The sequence below is a fragment of the Copadichromis virginalis genome, linkage group LG20 (genome assembly GCF_057382275.1).
Source record: "Copadichromis virginalis isolate Kocher_CV1m ecotype Utaka linkage group LG20, C_Virginalis_male_GT1.1, whole genome shotgun sequence".
NCBI lineage: Eukaryota > Metazoa > Chordata > Actinopteri > Cichliformes > Cichlidae > Copadichromis > Copadichromis virginalis.
The window spans coordinates 10,718,005-10,740,016 of record NC_140637.1 but is presented as its reverse complement, the minus strand read 5'-3'; the positions used below and the strand labels follow the sequence as shown (position 1 = coordinate 10,740,016).

General features: G+C 42.7%; 1 protein-coding gene across 4 annotated transcripts; it reads right to left on the bottom strand.

The window, feature by feature from the left end:
- Positions 1-1,965: 1,965 nt before the first annotated feature.
- Positions 1,966-20,306, bottom strand: fam131c (family with sequence similarity 131 member C). Of its 4 annotated transcripts, none has more exons than XM_085444101.1 (7): positions 19,972-20,306; positions 18,807-19,056; positions 17,248-17,309; positions 15,558-15,642; positions 4,973-5,218; positions 4,593-4,682; positions 1,966-2,573 (listed from the first exon to the last, which is right to left on the bottom strand). In XM_085444101.1, the coding sequence occupies exons 2-7, from the start codon at positions 18,835-18,837 to the stop codon at positions 2,302-2,304; spliced, it is 786 nt and encodes a 261-aa protein (XP_085300227.1). In that variant the 5' UTR covers positions 18,838-19,056; positions 19,972-20,306; the 3' UTR covers positions 1,966-2,301. The 4 variants fall into 4 exon arrangements, with proteins under 4 accessions (XP_085300227.1, XP_085300226.1, XP_085300223.1 ...); XM_085444100.1 differs by having other exon boundaries at positions 1,966-2,576; positions 18,807-18,898; XM_085444097.1 differs by having other exon boundaries at positions 1,966-2,576; positions 19,972-20,305.
- Between the last annotated feature and the right edge of the window lie 1,706 nt (positions 20,307-22,012).

The window sequence follows — 22,012 nt, the reverse complement described above, 5'->3', positions numbered from 1 at the left end:
TTATTGTGTTAACTTGTTAAAATGTGTTCAGAATTTGCAAATCGATGCTTCAACTCATAAGCTGCATTTATAAGTTCAAAGTAGTGATATTGGTGTTGGTATTAGTAATCGATACCAACATTTCAGTATCACACAGCACTACTTTGGTACACTGACCTATGATTTCTCCTGTGACTTGTATCTATGAGAGATAATTTTGAAAGTTCAGAAGTTTCAGACTTGGGGTTGTAAAATCAAAAAGCTTGTCCTGATTTAAATTTGGTTCAAGGTCTTCCTGTAAGCCCCTGGGCTGTTTTCAGCATGGCTGCTATTTTTAAACCTTTCAGTAGAAGTCCTGTTCTGAACATCTGTACTTATGTGAGCCAGACCTCTATGCTCATGTGACCAAAAGACCTTTTCATTGCGCATGTGCCATATATTACGCTGCCACACCTCAAGGTTCAGATCGTTCCTGCTGAATTTTTTCCCTCAGCCTCTTTGGGCTGTTATATTACAACTCTGCACTGACAGCCTAACACGAAGCCCTTGGGCTTGTGAACAGTGACTTTTCCACTAAAACTGCAGAAAATTGCTCTGCTCTCTCATCACCACCTCCGTGTGAAATTCAGGTCAATTTGAAACATAACTTCACTTTTCCTCTGCACAAATTTGAGGTCTGAGGAGAAATTGTTGAGTGCACAGTGGAGGTGGTCATAACTAGACTTCAAGGGAGTGATCAACAAACAGGAAACTGGAAATCCACCAAATTCAAACAAGGTAAGGTGCCTAAATTTCACGAACCTATTCACACATTTTGACTGAATCTTATAAACTTGTTGCCCACTGAAGGCCCCCTGAATTTAAAATTATAGCTGCTATGTGTTGAATGTAACAGTTCGTGACTTGGACATCCTTCCTAGAGTTACCACAAGGAAAAGACACTGGCATTCTTCAGTTATGCTGACAGTGTAATAACTATGTAAGTAATTGTTGAGAACAAGGGCAGAAAATAACAAGCTCCAGCGGCAAACATGAATAAACTGGAGTCATCCTTTAAGAAATTCTTTGAAGCAATAAATTACTTTTTGGCTTTCAGGAGCCTCTGTGGCCGCAAGTGGTAATTGCAGGCCACTGGTGCATTAAATTCTGTTGTGATCTGAGTCTGAGTGGCTCCACTTCCAAAACCCCCTTGGAAGCCTTTCAGTTGCTCATGCATTCAATTCCAAATCATCAACCCAAGCCAACAATTTTGCTGTCCATTCATTTCAAGTTAGCACATGGGTAATCTGATTGCGATGAACGAAAGCAGCCACAGTCGCAGACGTTTGGTGGTCAAACATAAGCTCCCAGAGGAGTCGCTCTTCTTTTGCAGGACGCTGCCATCTCGGACTTATTTTTTTTATCCTTGTCCTACTGTTAGACCGAGGCCCTCTTTTGAAAAACAGCCTCTGTTTACTTTTCTCTTGCTAACATACACTTGTGACCTTTCATTCAGCTGCGTCACATTTAACTTTAGATGCTGCTGCACTGCAGTAATAAATAAACTCCTTAAAGACTTTGTTGATGGATGCGATCACACTAGCCGTGCACAGCCACTGAGGTAACAGAATAGCCACAGCACGCCGCGCGGCAAAGCTTCACTTTGTGTAAGCTTGTGCTAAAAGAACATCATGACAGGAAACAGCAACACCACCTTTCTCCTCTCCCTTCTCTCCCTCTCAAACACACACCGGCTGCACAGTATATTCTGTGTTCTTCTCACTCGGTTTTTTCTACGCTCTCCTCGTCTCTCACCGCTCCCTGCATCTGCTCTCAGCTCGCAGACAGGAAAGTGTGAATTATGGCTAATCACGGCTGAAACTCGGATAATTGGATGTGTGCTTACGTCACCTCTCTATTCACACGAGAAATCCTTAATTTATATGCGAAACCTTTTCCTTCAGTTCACCTGTTAGAAGAAAAGAGACCACGACACAAACAAGACAGCCTTGTTCATCACATATATTAAAACATACTTTATAACAAGGTATTTACAGCATATTTCATTTGACTGTTCAGCTCTATATAACTACTTCATGTACATGGAATAAAAAATGTTTTTTTTTAATGTCACAGTTGAACTATGTACATTCACAAAACTATATGCCTTAGCTCTCAAGAAAATACTATCCGGAGTCTTCTGAACCTTTTCAGAAAAGCCATTTACAGAGTCGCCTCTTAAATGTCTGCCTTTACTTCTCCTCTCGCTCGATGCTGGTGGTTGAGACTCCTTACACCGAGGCTCATTTTAGAGATTGCCATCAAGACTTCTTTTTTTACAGCCTAGTTGTAAAAAACATCGTCCTCGGATAAGGAGCTGCTGTCTACGTGGCGGACAGCGGCTTCTGCAATCACAGTGCTTCTGTCCTGAATAGGATGATCTCTGTCCTGGGCGTTGGACATCAGGGAAGCGGAGCTGATTGGTGGTGGTGGAGGGGGGATCAGGTTGACTGCAGTGTTGTTGCCATACACCTGGGTGTGAATGCTGTACAGATGCTGAGGGACGCCAACGCTTCCACCATCAAGCAGGAACTGAGACAGGTAGTGGCTCTGTGCTGCTGTGGAGGGGTATCAGTATCAGTCAGATGGTAGCTTTGTAAAAACAAAAGGAAAAAAAGTATCTGGATTTCACAAACAAGTGAGTCATCACAGGTTGCTGTGATTGTTTAAGAAGGTCTTTACATGGAATGTGGAAATTGAACTGGATTATAACAAAAGACATAACTTTTATTGAAGCTGAAAAACAGAACAGGAACCAGACATGAAAAACCAGATGAATGAGAAACTAATCACAAAATCCTAAAGTGAGAAAACCAAATACACGAAAACCAGGAACACCAGGAACACATGAATACCTGAGACATGAGGAACTTGGAACACGGGGAGATATGGGAAAGTTAACAGACAAACTGACGGGGAACAAAGCAGAAGACACACACTATATACACAAAGGGTAACCAGAGAATACACAACAGAAGGAAGACACAGCTGAACCTAATCAGACATGACGAGTCAGGGAGGAAGCAAAACAAAATACACTCACACAGAACTATCACCATAAAACAGGAAACCAGAGACTCACACTGAGACGCAGATTGACGGAACATAAGGAAGAGAGGGAGCAAAAGATGTGACCGGGAAACAGATGAATGAACATGAAGACAGAACCAAACCTACACTGAATCATTACACTCTAAACGTGGGAGGCACGGGAACAAACCTAAGGAAAGGCTGAGGAAATTTGAGATGTCGGCCAAGAACTGCAGAGAAGATCACCAGGACCCCGCTGCCCTCTCTGCAGAGCATCTACCATCACAGAGTCCAGAGGAGAGCTGCCTCCATCCTTAGAGACCCCACACACCCCTCAACACGGACTGTTCGCACGGACTGTTTAGAAGTGTGAAATCCAGAACACCTCGACTCAACAACTCCTTCTTCCCCACTGCTGTCAGACTCCTGAACAGCTAAACTACCTCAACCGCAATTTGCACATCAGAACAATTTGCACACTAAGTTCATCGTTCACATTAAGCTCCTTCGTACATCCTTTTACATTAACAACTCCATACCTCACTTGTCTTCAATTACTTATTTTGTACTGATTTATCTTTCACTATTTTTTTAACCTTATTTATCTTAATACCTTGTCTTATTCTTATCCTTATTTATCTCGTTCCTTCGACCCTACCTAATTTGGCATTTGTGTATGGACAGCAAAGGAAGAATTTCATTGCACAGAGAAATGCTCTTTCTTCTGTACACATGACAATAAACACTTTGAATCTTGAATCTTTGAAACCTAAGACCTAGAAATCACCAAAATGTAACCAGAAACTAACTGGAACAAAGCATGACTCCATACTGTGACAATTAGGAGACGTTTCAGTTGGTGAAGTTTCCTTTAAGTTGGAATTTTAGGCAGTAAGTTTTTTTTTTATTTCCTTACAAAACAGCTAACAGAAAAAAGACAAAGAGTCATGCTAAACAGAAAGCACGTTCTCTTTTTGTTCTAAGGTTTTATGTGTAAGAACATCACAAAAAATAATCCAAACTACATAAATACAACCTCGGCTGAACAACAACACGTGAGATATCAACAAAACCAATACCATGCATAAACAGTTCCTCTGAGATCTCTACCACTACTAGACAAAATAAATCCTGACACACTGATGACGTTTGATGTCAAGTAAAGTAACTGTCAGTCAGTTGGATTCTTTCATGGCTCTTATTTAATAGAGGACAGATTAATCTCAATGCCAAAGCAGCAGTAACAAAATAAAGAAGACAACAGAGCAGCTTACATCACTATGCAGCTATAAATCAGGTATGTTGTGAAAGACAAATTCATTCTTTTATCTTTTATGTCTGTCTGCAAATAAAATCCATTGTCTATATTAAAGCAACGACTTGAAGGTAAAATTATGACTTTGGGATAATAATTAATCAAACCCAGACGGAGACCGTTATAAAAGAAATGAATGCATTTGGTTCATTTGTATTCAGACACAATGGATCGGCCACGTTCGCAGCATGAAAAACAAAAATGAAATGCCGATAAAGGAGACACCAACCTTGTAAGCTGGTGGACGGCTGCTCTGTGTTGTCGCTCATGGACCACACGTTCATGGCTGCCTCAGCCAGGGCAAACTGCTCCGCAACACCTGCGAGACACAAGCCAAACAAACACATTTCGTGCTGCGCTTCTCAGAAGTCGATCAGTTGTTTTTCTTAAAGCACCACAAGACAAAAAAAAAGAAAAGAGGGAAATTCAATAAGTGCCCGAGGTTTGAGTCACCGTCATCAGACGTTCTAAAGGTTATTGATTTTTGTAGATGCTCCCTCGGCACAAACCAATCACACAAAAACAATGTTGGGAGGGATCACAGCATCGTTTTATCTCCACAGAAAACATCTTGTTTTTCCTCCTATGAAACTCATCCGTCTGCCTCACCTGCAGCGAAGCGAGCTTCTTTGAACTCGTCCGTCATTTGAGAATAAAGCTGTTCGTCTTCCTGCAGCTCGGCCTCCATGCCCCCCCAGGCGCCGCCTCCTCTACCCCAGGCCCCGCTCCATCCACCTCCGCCTCCCCTGGCTTCACCGCATCCACCCCAACCCTTCCATTCAATCAGGTGCGCAACTCGCCCCTGGGCCATTGCCGTCGGCTTGGTGATGTGTTCCTTTATTGTGGCCACCAGACCTAAATAATGGAAGGAGGACAAGAAGGGATGAAGCTCAAGATTAGATTTTGGTTGTCCGGGGTGAAAAGATGGAGCATGCAGTAAGTGTGGTAACGAAGGAATAAGAGAAAGTAATTGAGGGGAAGGCAATGTAAAGATGAAATAGCTCCATGAAAATGATGTAGAGTAGGAAAGAGATGAAAACAGCGAGAAACGAAGCATGTGAAATCTAATAGAGGGCAAGAGAAAGGTGAACTATAATGAGATGGTTGTTGTTTGACATGAAATTCTACAGCTTTGCATAATTCAGGCTTGAGGGTGAGCATTTATTCTTGATTTGCATAACATGAACCATGAAAAGAAGAACTTCTACTGCTGCCTTCTTATGTAGCGAGCCACTGAAACTGTTAGGATGCCTGGGTCGTTGACCCAGGGGTTTTGAGTTTATTATATTATTTATACTTTCTAGTCTTTGGTTTCTTTGAGTTCTGTCTTATAGTTTATGTCTCTGTCTTCTCTAGCTGCTCTGTCTCCCCTGTCAGCTGTATCCCCTTGTCTAGTTCGCGTCTCTGTGTGTCCTTAGTGGCTATATCCCCGTGTCCAGTCAGTGTCTGTGTCTGCCCTGGTCCCACGTCTCTGTTCCCTCTGTTGCAGTGCGTGCGAGTCTGTGTCTTTGTTCAGTCTGTGTTATGTGTTTCCTGTTTTACTTTGAAAGTCCATGTCTGATGTTAATGTGTCTGGTTTTGCTTCCCCTTGTCTCGTTAGGCCTGATTTGCCCCAGCTGTGTTTCCCTCCTGTTACCCATTCCTTGATTGCTCCCTCTGTGTATTTAAGCCCAGTGTTTCTCTGTGTCCGTGTCGCGATCTACTGTTTTCCTAGCTGTGTGTTCTGTCATTCCTCCAGTTTAAGTTTGTTTTGAGGTTTTTTAGTTATGTTATATTTTTGAGTACCTAATTAAAGCCTTTTTGAGTTCACGACTGTCTCCGGAGTCTGCACCTTGGGTCCTATTCCTGTCTGCACACAGCCTCACCTAACAGAAGATCGCGACCAGTACATGGACCCAGCAGCACTCGCCCCGTCTGAAGAGCTCAGGGAGGATATAATTTATTCAGTGGATAAATTATGTGACCTGTGGCTGAATCATTCTGGGGAGGAATTTCAGCGTGCTGTAGCGAACCGGCTACAGCGACTGGTTTCTGGTCTCCCCTGGCTTTTGGACTCACTTCACCCACTCATACAGGAGTTTTTCCTTAATGAGCTTGATCTGCATCCCCCTGTTGCTACCGCTCACCTACCCAACTCGGAGAAAGATGTGCTGCCCAGCCCGCCGGACTTGGAGTTGCCCGGCCCATTGGAGCCATCACCGAGGAGGAAGCGGCGGCCGCACCACCGGCGTGTCACCCCACAGCTGGACCCCGGGATGTCAAAACAACCGGTTGTGGTGAGCAAAAGGGACACTTTTTCTTTTTCTTCGGGCCATGGGACTATTTATTCTGGGGCTATATTTTTTGCATCAGCTGCTCAGCCACGGGGTCACTTAGCTGCTCAGCCGTCTGTTCCCGCTGGAGGGTCCGAGGGGCCCGTTCAGCCGTCTGTCTCCGCTGGAGGGTCCGAGGAACCGCTTCAGCCGTCTGTCTCCGCTGGAGGGTCCGAGGGGCCCGTTCAGCCGTCTCTTCCCGCTGGAGGGTCCGAGGGGCCCGTTCAGCCGTCTGTCTCCGCTGGAGGGTCCGAGGAACCGCTTCAGCCGTCTCTTCCTGCTGGAGGGTCCGAGGGGCCCGTTCAGCCTCCTGTCTCCGCTGGAGGGTCCGAGGGGGGGCCCGTTCAGCCACCTGTCTCCGCTGGAGGGTCCGAGGGGCCCGTTCAGCCTCTTGCCTTGTCAGCTGGGGGTCCGGGAGGACCCAGCCAGCACGTCCCAGTGTCTGCTGATGGTTCTGGCGAGGCCGTTCAGCCACCACCAGCTCCACCGCCTGGTCCGGCCTCCGAGTCTGCAGGTCCGTCTGGTCCTGCATCTGCAGCTCCGCCTGGTCCGGCCCCCGAGTCTGCAGCTCCGCCTGGTCCGGCCCCCGAGTCTGCAGCTCCGCCTGGTCCGGCCCCCGAGTCTGCAGCTCCGCCTGGTCCGGCCTCCGAGTGTTCAGCTTCGTCCGCTCCTGAGGTCTCCATGCTGTCTGTTCCTGCACATCTTGTCCAGCCTGCTCGTCCTGCTCGTCCTGTCCGGCCTGCTCGTCCTGTCCGGCCTGCTCGTCCTGCTCGTCCTGTCCGGCCGATGACTGAACGTCATTGCCGTCATGGACGGCCCCCTGAACTACGTCGCCGTCGGTGCCTCCCGCCCGGCCGGCCTCCTGATCTGCTCCGTCGCCACCGTTGCCTCCCGCCCGGCCGGCCTCCTGACCTGTTTTCTGGGCTCTTGGACCATCAGCCTCCGGTCCGCCCCCCTGACCTGCCCGGGTTTGGACTGTTGTGCCGTTAGCCTCCGGGCCGGCCCCCTGAACTTTTTTGAGACTATTGCCTGGGCCTCTGCGCCTTTCGTGAGCTCTTTTGTTTGTTTGCTTTTGGACTATGCCTGGGCCTTGGTGCTGTTGTTTTGGACTTTGTTCCTGTGTTTTGTTCTGTTGCTTTCCAGGCTCCGTTGTTTGTTTGTTTTTTGTTTTTTGTTTTTTTTGTTTCTGGCTCCTTGTTTGGTTTGTTTCGAGCCCTCCATCCTGTTTCCCCCGCCGCCCACCCTGGTTGGGTTGGGTTTTTTTTTTTTTTTTTTTTTTTTTTTTTTTTTGGGGGGTTTTTTTGTTTTGATGCTTTGGTTTGGGCTGTCTGGAAGCCAGCCCTTAAGGGGGGGGTACTGTTAGGATGCCTGGGTCGTTGACCCAGGGGTTTTGAGTTTATTAGTGTGTGAATGTGTGTGTGAATGGGTGGATGACAGGTTGTGTAAAGCGCTTTGGGGTCCTTAGGGACTAGAAAATACAGGCCATTTACCATTATATTATTTATACTTTCTAGTCTTTGGTTTCTTTGAGTTCTGTCTTATAGTTTATGTCTCTGTCTTCTCTAGCTGCTCTGTCTCCCCTGTCAGCTGTATCCCCTTGTCTAGTTCGCGTCTCTGTGTGTCCTTAGTGGCTATATCCCCGTGTCCAGTCAGTGTCTGTGTCTGCCCTGGTCCCACGTCTCTGTTCCCTCTGTTGCAGTGCGTGCGAGTCTGTGTCTTTGTTCAGTCTGTGTTATGTGTTTCCTGTTTTACTTTGAAAGTCCATGTCTGATGTTAATGTGTCTGGTTTTGCTTCCCCTTGTCTCGTTAGGCCTGATTTGCCCCAGCTGTGTTTCCCTCCTGTTACCCATTCCTTGATTGCTCCCTCTGTGTATTTAAGCCCTGTGTTTCTCTGTGTCCGTGTCGCGATCTACCGTTTTCCTAGCTGTGTGTTCTGTCATTCCTCCAGTTTAAGTTTGTTTTGAGGTTTTTTTTTAGTTATGTTATATTTTTGAGTACCTAATTAAAGCCTTTTTGAGTTCACGACTGTCTCCGGAGTCTGCACCTTGGGTCCTATTCCTGTCTGCACACAGCCTCACCTAACAGAAACGAAACTGGACAGAACAGAAATGAGAGCATTGCACGCCTCAGGCAGTTCTTGTTTATAACTCTCAGCACTTTAACAATATTGTATGAGTCTCACTTAGATAGAAAACCACTGAAACACAAACTGTGTGACATTTATCATTTTATTAGATCATTTCAGTCTGTTTGGACTCCTTTGTAGTTAGATAGACATCATAATTGTTAGCTTAACCAGAAGGATCCCACAAATCAGGTGCATTTCCCTCGGGTCTTTGAATATTGCCCTGAATGGAGTCTTGTCAAGCAATATCAAGTCTCCGTGTTCCCGTATCTCTATGCTAATGTGTTATTCATAAACTGCGGAATCACCGGGCAAAACCTCAAAGGATCCATCGTTTAATTTAATCAAAGGAGACAAAAGTTGAAAGGTCTTCGGAAAGGACGAGTTAAAGTCAAATTGACAAAGGACAAACAAAGGAAAGGTTGAAAAGGTAAAGGTCAAAAAAAGAGATGAATTTATGGAAAAAGCAGAAATAAAATGTTAAGACTACAGAAGCTTAGAGGAAAACCAAGGATTAGAAATCAAAAGATGACTTTGAGGATTGAGAAATGGTGTAAATAAGATAAGGGATCCGAATGTGCTGGACATCTGGGTTCAAGCTGAGGAAAAAAAAAACATTGGTATCACTTTTTCTTCTTTCCCTTCTGAGCTCAACACCTACTTCTCAGCGTTTTGTTGTACACTGTGACACCCACTTCCGTCTCATGCTGCGTTCACACAGTGACGACTCTTTTTTTGCGGCTCTTTTCTGGCTGACTGTTGATGTGGGAAAAGCTATATTTGCATCCATTTATGTTATGTGCACACAGCAATAAAATCCCATCTGTTTTCCAAACGGGGTATTTTGCACTAACTGTCAACACTGCGTTATGAAACGGACTAAATCATAATAGGCTGACATAGCTCAGCCTATTTGTTCCCAGAACGCAGTGGGCAGAAGTAAGCCAGGCATGATTTTCGCTGTTAATCTGTAGGTACAGTGCAGACAAGAAACAGTGTTTAAGGGACCGCCAGGTCCATGGGAGGCTGATGCACAGTGTGCTGTTTGGAGCTACTGACTGTGCTGCTGCATGCCTCTATAGAGGCCTGTTATTATGTTTCTGAAAAAAAAAAAGACAAAAAAAAAACTACGAAATGTCACATTTGCATTGTCTCTGTGTGAAGAGAAGTAAAACATTTTCATGAGTTTGCACAGTTAACTGAAAGGGCTTTTTCAAGATGTTATTTTTGTCATCCTCACTTTTATTGTTTCAGATAATTCTCCTTATCACAGAAGTCTTTTTGAAAACTTCTGAAACATATGCTTGTCTGAGTCAGCCTCAATTATTGCTGGGCGTTGAAAGCAATGAGCCTATTAAGCAGTTGTGAGTGGAGCACAAAAGACAGTGATATTGTCCTTCTTTGCCTTTAGTTTAGCATCTCACCCTATACCCAGCTTGCCTGTTAGGATTACTGGAGCCATATGGATCCTGACAATAACAGCAGACACAAAAAATTCATTTATATTTCTTTAAACAGGAAATGATTTTTTTCTCATTATTTTATGCCATTCTGTAAAGCTGTAAGAACAATAAGGTTATACTGTATGATTGACATTTATGCTAACGGAGTGAACTGGGATATATAAGAACTGAATCAGTTGATTTATAGTTTTTAAATGCAGACAGAGACCAGTCGTGGATGTACTGATGTACTGAAGGAGGGCATGCAGAGGCTTGGTTAAATGGTGATTAGCCTTTAGCTAGGCAGTCGGCAATTAAAGAGAAAAAAAATTCCCTCAAGACCTGGTAGAGACCAAAAACGTAGCTGAGGTGAAGGGCTAGCAGGCTCAGAGGTACAGAGGATGGATGGTGGATATGCTGGACAGAGGATATTGGATATGGAGCTTCCAGACAGGAGGAAAAGAGGAATACCACAGAGAAGATTCATGGATGTAGAGAAGGAGGATATTAATGTGAGAGAGGTGGATCCTAGGGATAGGCTGAGATGAACTGCTGTAGAAAGAAGGGAACAGCTAAAAGGAGAAGCTCATCGTAAATGAAACAAACAAACAAGCTGATATATGAGCTGGGTAGTTGAAACAGTTTGATAGCTAAGCACATAGCTAAGAGAGGATTAGCATGTCAAGTTTTACATTTGCTTGGTTGCTTCTACGTAAGATCAGCCAATCAGATCAATCAAATAAGAGTTCAAGGACTGAATTCAAAGGAGACCCTTAGAGACACATTTGATGTATTAGATTTATCTTCACAACTTCAGAGGAATTATGCCATTACTGGGTTTGAATATAGTGACTGTGTGAGCTATTTCAAAGTCAAAACAAACCCAGATTGTTAAGAGGTCTGTGGTACACGAACTAAAGGCTACGGTCCAGTGGCTCCATGTTGCAGTAGTTAACACATAGGTCTAATATGCAAAACATCCCTTGTTTGAGAACCCGCATGTCGACCCTTAGGGGGTCACAAGTTAATGTGTTCCTAGTGTCCTAAGTTCCAAGTCTGGATAAATGGCAGGGTTGTGTGAGGAAGGGCATTTGGTGTAATATGTGTCAAATCAAATATACCAATCCATCTGCTGTGGTGACCTCATGGGAAATAAGGGGGCAGCTGAAAGTACCTACCTAACAAAGGATAGGACCGGGATGCTTTTATGATTTAAAAAACCCCACATAGCTTTTAAGAGTCTGCTTTCAGCCATTTCCACGACTGGTTTGCTTGTCGCCAGCTATTTTCTCCACTAATGTCTCCCCTTTATCATTTACCGTAGCCGAATGGCTGCTCAAATCCGTTTGCTAACTATGCTTTTTGCTCTGTTTTTGATCCCACATTCAAAGTCATTTGATACACACATACACAAGCTTTAAATTGGTGTAGAGCTGGCATTCCTTTTAAAATATTGAATGGTTCATGCAAACCAACATTTTCAACCAATGCTTTTTTGCTTGAGTTTTTTTTTAACTCTATAAATTGTCCTTAAACACATATATTATTGCACAACAAGGGCAGCTTCAGTAGAGGTGATTGTGGAAACAAAGCAAGCAGTCATAAAAATGAAACTGACAGAAAATATGTAAGAGTCACTTTGCTGTTAAAAATGAGTCACTGCTAAAATAAGACAGGAAATGAGATGATAAATGAAACATTTAGCCATGTTCAGCATGTCAGAGGCAACAAGCATATCAATAATAATCTGAAATTCCTTGGGGACTGTAATAAATGATTCAATGTCTCATTTATTGCAATCAAGATAGTGGTACTACTTAAACAACCAATAAGTCTGGAGTAAGTGATTTTATCAAATAAAAACAAAAAACATATACTGCGTTGTGTGAAGCACGACTTCCTGGTGTGCTTTGTTTATGAGCAAACACAGACAGATGAATAAACTGTGGTTTTAAAATCTGGAGCTGTAGTGTGGGTTTTGCATTGTATTTAAGTATTCATTGTTACCATTAAATGAACCTGCTAACAGCTCTGTAAGGCTCTAAATACAGGCAAAGGGGTGCTCTGTGTATTTACCATGGTTATAGTCTTAAGGGATGTAAATTTGGCCACTGTGAATGGACAGACGTCCATGTTCACACTTATCTATCCTGACAAGCAGGGGCGCCTCCAGACTTTTTTCATACCATGGCCATATGGGGGCCACTAAAAATATTGGGGTGGCACACCAACAACAGAACTTCCAGTTTTATTTCATGTAGGAGTGTGACCTGTTGCCTGTCTCTATGTTGTCTCCATGTCTCTATGCACTGTTCATGGGTTAGCATTACCTTTTCTGCAGCCTTACTACATTATTACCAATATAGCACAGTCTTGCCAGGGTGGGCCACTGAGGAAGGAGCAGCAAATTAAGTGCAATATTTAGGGGAGCTCCTGAATGTTCCTTCAAAGCCACCATCAATTCTGTATATTAAGCTGTAACTTTGTATTAAATAAACTGCCGGGAACATTCAGCTCGCTTCAAGATGAACAATTACATTTTATGTAGCCACTGTAATAGAGATTTTAAAACACGAAGTTGAAGTGCTGTGTTAAAAATCTGCATTAACTGAACTTAAACTAGAGTCTTCATAAGTTTTTAATTTGTTAAACTTGTTAACTGAAATCAAGAAAACCTAGGGCATTAATTTTGATCTATAACTGTAGGCAAATGTGCTCTTTGTTTACTTTTTCTCATTTAGAAGAGTTGGTTTGATGGCATGCAAATTTGTCCCATTTATTTTCACTTGCACTGATCTGGTCTAAAATAGCCTTCAGAGCAGTTTGCCTTGTTTTCATTGCTGTAAGTAGAGACAGCCATTACTAAATTTAATATTTATTAAAAAGAAATGGCATGTTCAAAATTTTTGTATGTTCTTCAAATTGCACACAGAAAGACTAAAATGTCTGCTAATGGGCTGCTTCTTTTGAGATGTGATTTAATGAGTTCACTTTGACTAAAGTGCTGGAGAAAGCTGTTATCAGCTTCAGACCGAAAAGCTAAAAGCTTCCTATTAGATTGAAGCTGAGTTACAGAAGTATTTTAGTCTGTGCATTTTTTAAAATTTTAAATGACCTTTTAGAGATTAGTACCCTTATCTACAATATGCATGATATTCTAACTGCTCAGTTTGAGCACTGTCAGAAATAAAAGTATTGCTCTGTAATTATTAAAAATCTTATTCAGCTGACAGAATTGTTCTAGTTAGGGTGGGGGATGCGCCATCCTCACCAGCTTCACTTTTAAGGTGGGGTCCCTCAGGGATCCATTTTTGGTCCACTTTCTGTTTTCATTGTATATGCTCTGCTTGAGTTTAATCCAAAAACAAACAAACATGATATTTCATTTTACTCTTATGCAGATAATTCACAGAATTATCTGCTTAAAATGCAAAACCGTGGCTCTTCTGAAGACCCTACTAGACTGTCTGGTCTGTGTCAAAACATGGATTGCATTAACTTTTCTTACTTTAAATGAACAGAAGTGATTTTTTGGAGCACCTGACACCCACTGGACTCAGACCTTTAAAAATCTATTTAAAAAACAAACAAACAAAACCTCTGTGAAGAACCTGAGAATGACCGGCGGCAGCTCTTTTCCTTTTGATAAATAGATAAATGCTGTTGTTAAAGCTAGGCTCTTTTAGCTTCTGGGTACTTAAAAGGTGAGGCTATTTCTCTGCTCGACAGACTTTGAAAAAGGCTATTCATGCCTTCATTTCGTGACTTGACTGTTGTAACAGTCTTTATTCACCTGTCAGTGAGTTGTTGCTCAGTCTGCAGCTGGGCTAAAATGTTTGGGTCTTAACAGATCAACCATATTGATTTCCTTTTATCGGCCCCATTTTTCCCGCTGATTTTAAGTCATTGTCATGGATTGTGCCTCCTTACTTCTCTGATCTTTTTTTATTTTAACTTTGCACACTCCCACTAGATCTGCTGAGCAGATCCTTTTAGCTGTACAGACGTCCAGATAAAGGAGATCGGGCCTTTACAGTATCATTAATGAACTGTGACTGCACAAAGCTAGCAAGAATATGCTTCTAGTTTTATGGTTTTAATTAAATCTAAAGTAATGACAGGACAAGCAGATTGGTGTTTACAATTGACTTTACCCAGCCACAGCAGTCAAGCAAGAGCTTCTGCTAGGAGGTGGCAGCAGCATTTACTGTTATAGCCTGCAGAACTGCTGTATACCACGATGAAAGAATCAGCAGCATTATATAAACTGAAGTTTAGTTGTGATTATGACTACCTTTCAAATGACACTAAATTCACTGAGCACCTTCATACTCTGATAGTGCGAAGCCTATTTCATTTTAAAGACCAGCGTAAACATACGTGTAGAAAAACACTGCATGTTTAGTAACACGGGGTTTCTAAGAATAACAAAACATCATTTCCTTTTCAGTCCAATATTATTGCAGCTTTGCAATCTGATGAAGACTTTAGCTTCCCAGAGTTACTAACAGCGCTTTAGCACCATTGGCTCTTAATACAATCACGTCAGCCTGACGCATTCATCAAACAGCATCATACAAGGAGAATAAAAGCAGCAACGGCTGCTCAATATTATTCAAAATGCAATTACAGTGTTACAATAATATTTGCGTTAGCACAGTGTGATCTCATTTAAGCAGTTAGGATGTCAGCTCCACGTCCACAGAACTTACAGTGCCAATTTAAGTGATGACTGAAGACTGATTAAGATTGAGTAAATGTTAAAAAGCCTTTTGATTCTTTTTTTTTATATCACGGAGCCTCTCAAAGCAGGTGCCAGCATCTCAGCCGTCTTCCTGAATGTCTGTATTTGTCTATTGCATTCATGAGGTTTTCATGGCCTCCGTAATTATTCTGTCACTGTAATAAAGAAGCGTTCACTCGGAAAAGTTCAGCAAGGCATAACACATTAACCGAGATAATGAACCCCCCACTGAGCGGGGGAAGCAGTCAAGATGAGGCAGACAGACACAGGATGGGGAAAGGAGGAAGAAGATGAGGAGCAGGAAGCCAGAGTTAAAGGTGGAGAAGGAAAAAATACACATGGATGAAGGAAATATGTGTGCTGCTTGGCATTACTGTGTGTGAGGGAGTAAGGAAAGACGGAAATGACATTTTAATCTCCCGTAGTTACAAGCACAGTGACTCGTGATGAAGCACGCAGGAATTAAACACAGCATGAACTAAACACGTGTGTGTGTGTGTGTGTGTGTGTGTGTGTGTGTGTGTGTGTGTGTGTGTGTGTGTGTGTGTGTGTGTGTGTGTGTGTGTCTCACCCAGTAAAGAGGATGTGGCCAGCTCTGCAATGTCATAGCGACTGGTTTTATCTGATACGCTGCCATTGGAGGGATTCTGGTCATCCTGCACAGTATAATAGCATAAAAAAAGGGATTTATATTCATTACTTCTCAGGACTGAGCTTCCTTTTAGGTTGCCATCAATACATTTATGACATCTGACCTAATTCAGGGGCAGGGAACTGCAAAAAAACAGTAGATGCAAACATATGCATGCAACAGAACATTTGCATACACCCTCTTCTAGCAACCGCATCCAGTCACGTTGAGCCTCAACCCACACTATTCCCACTTTTTTTCTTCCTGGCAAAATGGTGATAATGACAATAACAGTCCCTCAGTAATCACACTCAGCCTGAATAAGTTGCAGACAAAAGGTATTATAAGCGTGTCTGCTGTTTACACCCAAGAAGCTGCAATCAATACAGACTTGGGAGGTACTTTTCAAACAGTGTTCTCTCGGTTTTAGTATTTTTGAACTGAGAGTAAGCTGATGGTGTAAACTGTTCACATTAGAGCATAGATAAAGGTTCCACTCCAGACTGCTGGAAACCAGTTCAAATCCACTTGTACAGATATTACGGTTTTTCATGTATAACAATAAATGGCATTCACATTTTGTGCATCACAGAAAGGCGATTTACTGATTTCCTATCGTTTGTCAGCATTCGAAAAAAATATTTCAGTTTTCTACAATATGATTTTTTTTCCTTTGGTACAGACAGGCTGCATGTTTTTGGGATGTGTTCAATTTCAGTTTTGTACAATCTACGCGAGTTGATAGCTTAATGTTACTGCTGGAGGTCCAATCTATTTTTCCCCATTACATCCAAATGTAGATGCTCTTTTGTTTTACAAAAGCAAGTGAAATCTTCGTCTCTTCAAATCAGGGTCCCCAGTTTTCACCTTGATAGACAATAGCAGTCATTTATCCTCAGAAAATAACCTGCCTGGAGCAGCACGCATTTTGTTTTACCATTGTAGAAGAAATTAGAAATCGAGGAATTACCATGACTGAATATTTGACCAGTTTGACTGGGTAGGCTTTCAACAACACTTTTAACACGTGAAATAAAAGTTTAGGGTAAGTTACTGTAGTTGCAGTGTTTAGTGTATGAGCTGTAACTCGTGGTTTTTGAGAAATACACCACTGTTGTTCCCTTTGTAGAGGCAAATCAAAACCTCACAAAACCAACATGTTTGCTTGTAAATTGATTTATTTCAGATTTCCATAACAGTAATTAAAAAGTTAATATAGATTCCTTTAAACTCAATTTCACTTGAAGGTTTTAATACATGTGTTGTTTTATACATTTTTTACAAAATGCTAACTGTGACATCGCTAACGCGAAGATTATTCCTTAAAACATACATAAAAATATTAAAGGGTTACAAAAATGGAGAGACAGCAGGACATAAATGTTTTATAATAATTGAGAATTTGTAAATGTTGTAACATTTGTGTTACGGGTATAGAAAGAGCTGCCAGCATATTAGATGTCATCATAAAGCTAATGATGATATCATAGGGACATAATTAGCTAAACTATGATCTGTGTTGTTGGTTTTAAAAAGGTTTTAGCTAGTAATGACAGCCATTAAAGCTACCATTAAAAATCTAAAAGGGCGTATTGACAAGTTGATGGTGGGGTGGGGGGCTTCCACTTACCTTGGCAGGGGATGACTGACCCTCCTCGGGGTGGTGCAGTGTTGATACAGGAATGCTGATCTCTGTAGGGAGTGACAGACAAACCCTGGTGTTACACTTGGAGCGTACATGTCTAAGCTTCCTTTGTGTGTGTCGATGTGCTTCCAGGGGTCAAGTGAGCCTCATATATAAATGATGAGATGGAGACGACTGAATCCTGTTAGAGTCATTTAACCAAAGCCTCTCTGCATATTTAGCTCGGCCCCAGCTCACACTGTTTGCTTTCTAATTGATGGTGATGAGGTTCGTATGAATGACAGGAGGAAATGAAGTGCAGGCCCGTGCGATGGCGAATTAACATTATTAGAAATGTCAGACGCACACACACGCTCACACATTAGGGGTTTTCCCACGGGAGGTGCCTTCAATACAATTGGGTATTGCTATGGAAACGCTACAGCAAGAGGTGACTAGTGATGCCCTTCCATTTACTTGCCAGCACACTTTTACACATGCACACACACACTGGTGCACAGGGCTGTATCTGCTCTCTGGCCTCATCGGATCCTATCAGCAGGTCAAGAAACCCCATTGCGATTCCTGATCCAATACACTGTCCTTGTGGGGTTAAATCCCACACTGATTCACTCCCATACACACATACCTGTGCACGTACACACAACACACACCTCCACTGCTCTCTTATCTGTTTGTCTGGATCCTCACAGCTGCCTTCTCTCTTTCCTCCCAGCTTGAAAGCGCTGCTCACTCTGTCACCTTTGTCTCACAAAATATTTTCAAACAGCACTCGGCGCTCCAGCTGAAAATAATATATAAGACTGCAGTATGATGTTAATATTTTGTCATGTAAAATATAAAGGGAAAATATTAAGTAGACTGCTGTTCTGAGGTATCACAAACACCTCACATCTGTCTTCGATGCTAGTGAACCTTTATTTTTGACAGCATAAATTACTACCTATGTTCTCCCTGGAAGAGGCCCTGCATTCAGCTGAGGTATTGTTATTTCATCTAGGCAGCGTTGGAACACTAACTTATTTCCCCCAGAAGCAGAGACAGTGAGCAAACACAGTAGGAGAGAAAATAAATTGCAACCCAAGTCACATCTTCAAGTCACGACAACTTGGAATCGGCTTCTGACGAAGCTCTGACATCCTACAGCTACAATTGTCCTTCACTGATCCACACAAGCCTTGTCATCAGCCTCTTCTCCCAGAGTCTTTATTCTAAAGCAGCCTCAACAGATTCGCTCGAGGATAGATAAGACATCAGCTTAAAATAAGTTTCTGGATTCGTATGATGGAGTGCATTGTAAACATGCCTCAAAATGTGATTCAGGTGGTCTTTCTGCTGTTAGAACTTCAGGAATATCTGCCAAAATCAGAAATCAAACATTTTCCATGATTTTCCATGTCCTCACGTGCATAGTTATTCCTGAAAGGCATAATGCAACTTTCTGAAACAGCCTGTGAATGCTGTCACATTATCTTCAAGGCTGATTAAACCCTCAGACATACACACAGATGAGGAAGAGCAAGCAGGTGGAGTCGGGCACTGACCTTTGTGACCTTTGCAGAGGCAGGCACCCATGGTCTCGGGACGGCAGGGGCGGTTATCTGTTCACCATGGTGGATTGAGGATGAGGAGCGAGCTACAGAGAAGAGGGAAGGGAGCGAGGAAGGCAGCAGTGGAAGCAGAAGTATCAGTAAGCAGAGGAGCAGAGGGAAGTGAGAAACTGTGGTGGTGGTGTGTGTGTGTGAGTTGGGGGGTAAGTAAGAGTGAATGCCTGGTGAGCTGTAGGCTGAGGCACTGCTCCATACAGGAGAAGGGAGGTGAGAGAGAGAGAGAGAGAGAGCAACAGACACGAAGTGTGGGGAGGGGGGACACAAAGAAAAAGAGACAGAGAGAGAGGAAAAGGGGGGAGAAAGCATGAATGTCTGTTTGGTGACGATTTGAATCCCCTCCCCACTCTTTCTTCTATTCCCCTCCCAGTCTTCATGCTACTGTATATATTTGACTTCACACTGTGACAAGAGGGCTTATTGATGGAGGTATGTAAGTATGTTGTGGGACAAATAATAGATAGATAGATAGATAGATAGATAGATAGATAGATAGATAGATAGATAGATAGATAGATAGATAGATAGATAGATAGATAGATAGATAGATAGATAGATAGATAGATAGATAGATAGATAGATAGATAGATACTATGTTTCATGCAGAAAGTGCAAAATGTTTAAGTGCAGATTCTGGTGGATCTCACTCATTTTTACGCAGTCATTTCCATTTCTATCTTTTGACTACGAAGGGCAGACAATCTTTTATTACATTATGTGCATATGACATCGTATTTAAGACAACAGCACTAAAGAAGCAACCAGCCCGACTTTTCCGAATGCAAAACGGGGAGGAAAACACGTACAGGGTGGTCTTAAAAACGAAAAGAAGGAAAACGACTGAAGAAAAACAAACAAAGCAACACAAAAACAAGAAGACACCAAACACACATCAGAAGCACTCACACAAGTTCAGAGGAGAGAACCCTGACAGATGACAAAGAAATAGTTGGACCTTATACGAGGGACGAGGGGGAAAGCGCATCAGTTCACAGAAGGACAGCAGACCAACAGCGCACACTGCACATAAATTATATATCTATATATATCTTTATATATAGATATATAATTTATATGTTTTCCTTTGCAAATTCTGTCTCACCTGATTAATTTCTCCGGGGATATGAAACTTTTATGGATGATATTGAAGCCAAATCTTCCTTTAAACGCATTTTTGTGGCGTTATTGAGATGCCTTTGAGACGATCTTCTCTCTGAACTTGCCAGCCTGAGCTGAATGTTCAGATTTTCTTGCCCTTGCTTAAACACAGCATTTAAACACAGTGGCTCATTTCACCTGGAACAATTTTTTTCTTTCTTTCTCGACTCTTCTTGTCCTTGTGTGTTTCGCAAGTTGGTCTCAGAGCCCGGTGCCTGCTGGCACAGTAGTAACCGGGGCTTTGCTGACATCACCCGCGGCAACGTGGGGAAAATCCTGTTGCCGTGGCAACCACGTTGCTCCGTACTTTTGAAGCGTTTTGCTGTAATTGGACGGGGAAAGGATGCAAAGAAACATTATCTGATGAACATGGGAGGACTGCGCTGATAAAGTTAGAGAAACAGCAGACGCTGACCTCAAACATTCAAGAAAATCGTGCTGCGTTTACGTTCCCTTTAAAAGAAACAGTGCTCTTTGTATTTTCCCCAAGGGCAGATTTCCACTAAGCCGAAACTCCACAGGGTATTCCTTCATATACATTCCCAGAGAACCTACCTCTCAACCATACAATAAATAACTAACTGAAAATATAAGTGAGCCTTGAAATTGCACATTGGAGAAAGAAGATGGGGTGAAACTCGATGTTTGGAAGAGAGAAGTTCTTTCTGGCTAATTTGACACAGAGATAAGTATGAGCTGATGAGTAGCTTTACAGAATAATATAATCAATGAGTTGCTTTCATTAAATGAAACCCTGATAAAAACTGTTGACCTTCACTGACGTTTTTCCAGAAAATTGTGCTTCAGGAGAACTTAATGAACCCTAACATCTCATCTAGAAATGACAAATGTTCCTCCAAAAATCTAAGGACCTCTGAGACCTTCTGCTAACAACCAGTGAACACAGTGAAGAAAATTCCTCCTTAAACATAGTGAAGAAACCACACACCTTCAAGAAAAAGAGACCCCTCACTGATCCATTCAGCTCCCCCTAAAAGAAACCTTAAGAAAATGAAAAACTCACTACTTCAAATTTAGCCTATTCCAGCTGCAGGAACCCTTCCAGAGCCCCTCAAACCTCTTTCAGGGCCACAGGACCAGTCTCAAGGAGGGCTGTAATATGTTCACTGACCCTTTTAATACACTTTGGGGGCTCTGAAATCCCTCCAGAAACCCTTTGAGAAGCTCAAGGAATCTTATTATTCCTTTAAATAATTCTGAACCTGCTCTGGAACATTCTTAATAATCTCTGCTGTAGTCCCAGACTCCCCCATGTCCTTCCATCCCATCATGAAACGCTTGGTGAAAGGAATGGGGTCAAGGTTAGGAGCAGCCTGACACCTTGTGGCAAAAAGGCAAAAGTGCATGAGAAACTTGGAAGGCTGTGTTACCACCTTTCATGACATTTGTGTTTCAGTTGTTTGTAAATGTATTGTTAAACCAAACAAGGTGAGTGGTTAAAGCAGCCAGAGCTTGGATGTTAGACAGGAAGAGCTTAGGGAAGTGTTTCATGAATAATTCAGACCAGCAGGTGGAAGTGTTCACTAAAGCCCCAAGGGTCAGATCCCACTTCTCACCTTGCATGTTGAAGAAAAGTCAGTTCCTTTGCTGTTACATATTCACATCAGCTCTTTACCACGCCTCAACACGTCTCAGTGCCGGCTGCTGTGCAAACCTTTTTTTGTCACCGTGTGCAGTTGTTAGACAGCGCCAATAAAACCGGCCTCTTTATGGTCCTTTGGTGTGACTGAATCTCTGTCCATCAAACGAAACCAATCTCGAGTAGGCTTTGAGGGGAATGTGGGTTTTTGCTTAGTAGTCGAGGAGAGAGCAGAAAGAGAAGGAGGAATGTCCAACATCCACATACGCGTATGCGATTCTCCTCAGTGGGAAGCCACAATCATTCAGCAACAGTCATTTCTGTCATCCCTCGCGGCAGAGAGAAAGTTGGATGCCTTTCAGTACTGGATGATTCAGATGATGCA